The sequence below is a fragment of the Oryzias melastigma genome, linkage group LG8 (genome assembly GCF_002922805.2).
Source record: "Oryzias melastigma strain HK-1 linkage group LG8, ASM292280v2, whole genome shotgun sequence".
NCBI lineage: Eukaryota > Metazoa > Chordata > Actinopteri > Beloniformes > Adrianichthyidae > Oryzias > Oryzias melastigma.
Genome location: NC_050519.1, coordinates 6,228,207 through 6,232,347, shown reverse-complemented (window position 1 = coordinate 6,232,347; position 4,141 = coordinate 6,228,207). Strand labels below are relative to the sequence as shown.

The window sequence follows — 4,141 nt, the reverse complement described above, 5'->3', positions numbered from 1 at the left end:
GTGGTATGGTTGCTGTTTTGGATAACTTAGGCTTTTTTCTTTTTAGTTTATTAGACTGTTTTGGAATTTAGCTAATATTTCAGCTAGCCGTTTTGGCTAATTTAGTCTTTTTTCAGTTTTTTAGGCTAATTTGGAGTTTAACTAATATTTTAGCTACATTCTAGCTGTTTTGGCTAACTTAGTCTTTTTACAGTTTTTAAGCTAGTTTTGCATTTAACTAATATTTTAGATAGCTATCAGCTTCAGCGTTTTTATGTAACAATTTCATCATCTTCAGCTATGGTCACCAGAATCTTCCGCGTCCAAATTCAGCTTAAGGCATTTACACTAGCAGTGTCGTAAGTAATGCTACATCTAGTTTTTAGTTAGTGATGTGTGTTTTACATCCACTTTGTGCATGACCCGATTAGTCGCCTAATCAGACAAAATAATCAGTGATTAGTCGACTACTAAAATAATCCTTTGTGGCAGCTCTAGTCATGTTGCATTCACTGTTTTTCGAACAAATTGCACAAAAGCGTGAATCCCTGTGAAGTCCAAAAATAATCTGGGGTCGGTTATGCTTTTGTACAATAAAATGAGACTACATTTTTATTTTTTTCCAAAATAAAAACATCTATTGGGGTTTTTATAGTCTCTCATTTGAGTATCAGAATTGTGTTTTTCTGTCTATAATTTGTGGCTGCTGTGCAGGAAGAGAAAATGTTCTTTTTGACATTCTGCAGGTTCAGAGATCTGTTTTCCACATCCAAGCAAATTTGGTGGCTATCTGGGCTGTATGGCTGCACTGTACGCAGGTTGTCTTGATTAAGGGCTGTGGAGGATTTTTTTTTTTTGCCAGAGAGCAGCACATCTCAAAGGTTTTCAGAAAACATCTAATGGAACCTCTTGAGTGCTCTAAAATTGGCAATATTGTGAATAGCAGCTTTCATGAGGGCTGGGTGCTCTAATGTTTCCCTGAGAACCGTGTGCTGTGTTCAGTTTTTTATGCGTGTGGGTATGTATTCATCATGGGCTCTACTTACTTTTTTCCTGTTTGTTTTGTGTGTGAGAGTGGTTGTGGGTTTTACGTAAATAACTGGAGCCAGAGGCAAAAAGCCAGCAGCAAAAATGCACAGCTGGATGTATTTGACTGAATCGCTCTCAGAGCTGCTGTGGACTTCCCTTTTCACTTATTTATGCAGACTCTAATGAAACAAATGTCTCTTTTTCTTACTTTTTTCATTTTTATTTATGCATTCTAGTCACCTTTGCTGCCATAATTAAACTAATCTGATTTGAGCCGAACAGCCAGGAGATTTAGTCAGAATTGTTTTGTGGGCTTTGAAATCTCAGCTGATTTCTTGTTTGCTTGTTTGATCCAGGAACCGCTTGGCTGACGTCCTCCACACAGTCTGCATATTTCCTATTGTAAGTTCTTGGCTGGCGGGCGTGCACAGACAGCAAGCAGGCATCACTTGTGAAAAAGCTTGGCAGGAGACTCCTCTCTGTTGCTCAGAGAGCAACGCTGCAGCTCTCTGTCTCCCCCAAGTGGTGGCTAGAAGTACTTCTGAGCCAACTCCTGCAACTGTTGGTCATATCTGTGACCTAAGCAGGTGTTCTGAGGTCTGGAGAGACTTTATTTGGATGGGTCAGACTCCACTAAGCTTCAGGTTTTAAGGTTGTGATCTGGAGAAAAACCTTAAAAGATGGTCATTCCATTTTTTGTTCTTCCATCCGTCATCTCAGGTATGAAGCATCCGTTCAGTGCAACATCCCGGCCGGACGTGGAGCGCAGCAGGAGCGGGGAGCAAATGGACAGCGACGCCGAGGATCCCGGCGCAGTAGTGGAGCAGCAGTCACCGGGGGGCGCTCTGCACTCTTCGCTCTTTAAGCCCAAACGGGAGAGGAAACAGCGGACCTACACGCTGTGTGACGTCTGCAACATCCAGCTGAACTCGGCTGCGCAGGCGCAGGTCCACTACAGCGGCAAGTCCCATCAGAAGAGGCTCAAGAAGATCAGCAATGGGAAAATGCCAACGAGCACAGGTAGGCCCCCAGGGGCTGCTGGGATATCTGAAGCAAAGCGTGAGAGAAACCCCGGTCTGCCATTGAGTTATGCTGATTTGACACAATCCCACACACACTTCCTGGTAGAGTGTCTGCCAGTGCTTTTGTATTACATAGAAGTTGAACAAATTGGATTCTATTTGCTGAAATGTTTTCAGACAGAGCCTCGGGCTGAGGAAACACCAACATGCAAGTGGAGCAGAGCTGAGGAAAGACTGCCAGTGAGAATCTAATTAAGTGCTGGTTTTGTCATGATGGTGCTGAGAGTCAGGATGGAGGATTTTATTATTATTTTTTTTTTATTCCAGTGACTGGCTGGAAGCTCTTAGTGAAGTTTGACTCCATCAACCCTCACCTGCTTCCACTCAACCTCTCTGACGCTCACAAACAAAATCTGCCGTTAGATCAGAAGACTTCACCCCCTCTTTAAATAAAGCGTGCAGACATCAAAAAATGTCCTGGAAGCAAAGATCAGACGCACAGCGATCTGAGAAGCAGTGACAGGTAAAAAGTCACACTTTTACTGCACGGCATTAACTACTGCTTAAAGCAGGGGTGTCAAAGTCGATCGCACAAGGGGCCAAAATCCAAAACACCCCTTAGGTCACGGGCCGAATAAGATAAACATTTATTGAACACTCTAAAACTACATTTTTAAAACTTAAAAATTGTAACTTTTTAACATAATTATGAACTAGATATACAGCATTGCCTGCGATAATGCTGTAAGCTGAATTTGGCCGCTTAAGATGCTAGTGCTGATAGTGGAAGATGCTGAAATTGATAGCTGAAAAAGCTGAAAAAGCTGAAGCTGATAGCCAGCTAAAATATTAGCAAAATGCCAAATTAGCTTAAAAACTAAACATAAAAGACATAGGTTAGCCAAAAAAAACTAGCATGTAGCTGAAAAAATAGCTAAACTTCAAAATAGACCAAAAAAGAAAAACAAAATTGGCCTAAACAGCTAGCCTGTAATTAGCCTAACTCCAAAACAGCCTAAAAAAACAAAAGCCTAAATTAGCCAAAATATTAGCTAAACTCAAAAACAGCCTAAAAAACGTAAAAAGATAAGCCAAAATTAGGCGAAACAGCTAGCATGTAGCTGAAATATTAGCTAAACTCGAAAAAAGCCTAAAAAAACCTAAAAAGAAAAGCCTAAATTAGCCAAAACAGCTAGCATGTAGCTTAAATATTAGCTAAACTCGAAAAAGCCTAAAAAAACTAAATTAGCCAAAACAGCTAGCATGTAGCTTAAATATTAGCTAAACTCGAAAAAAGCCTACAAATAAATAAATCAGCCAAAAAAGCTAGCATGTAGCTGAAATATTAGCTAAACTCCAAAGTAGCCTAACATTTTTTTGTAAATGCCAAAATAGTCAAAATAGTTTGCAGAATGTCAATTTTTACCATTTTAATACCTTTTAACATAATTATGAATAATAAAAAGGTATGAATATCATTCCAGAATAAATCAACTTAAACCTTAAAAAAACTTTCAATATTTTACTCTTCATGAAAAATTATTGTCAAAATTATACAAGTTAGAAATAAGCGCAAAATAAAATCGGGCCGTTAATAACAATAAAATAAAATGATCTGGAGGGCCGGATCCGGCCCCCGGGCCTTGACTTTGACACACGTGGCTTAAAGGGTAACCAAACAGGGAAATTGGAGGTTGACTCCACCCACAGCCAAAATGTGAAAATCCAGTCAGAGGGGCGGGGCTTGAGAACAGGACTGTTATCGTTACTGGAGCTGGAGATGAATGGTTTGACCAATCACGATATTCAAATGTAATACATCGATTCAACCTGTGGGGGGCAGCACACAGACGGGTTTTGACTATATTTTCAAGAATTTAACAAGTTTAATTAATTTGTCAAAAAGTTTTGACTCGAGGGCCACAAAGGGCCAGACCAGGAGCGGTAATTTTGGTAATCCACCTCATAGGAGAAAAAAACAGCATGCAACCAAACAAAAACGTGTTTTAATTTTGATTGAAAGTGAAAGTATATTATAAAACTGAAAACTTTTATTACCAAACTTTAACTTTTGTTCTCATTTTTGTGTCAGTTGCAAAAATGGGTTAAAT

The 4,141-nt window shown here is 39.6% G+C and overlaps 1 protein-coding gene across 1 annotated transcript in view; it reads left to right on the top strand.

Moving 5' to 3' along the window:
* znf385c (zinc finger protein 385C) overlaps positions 1-4,141 on the top strand; it is a gene marked incomplete in the record, with an annotated part of 197,036 nt that overhangs the window by 55,096 nt on the left and 137,799 nt on the right. The window contains 1 exon segment of the mRNA XM_036213177.1: positions 1,729-2,028. Coding sequence (XP_036069070.1) covers positions 1,731-2,028 — 298 coding nt within the window.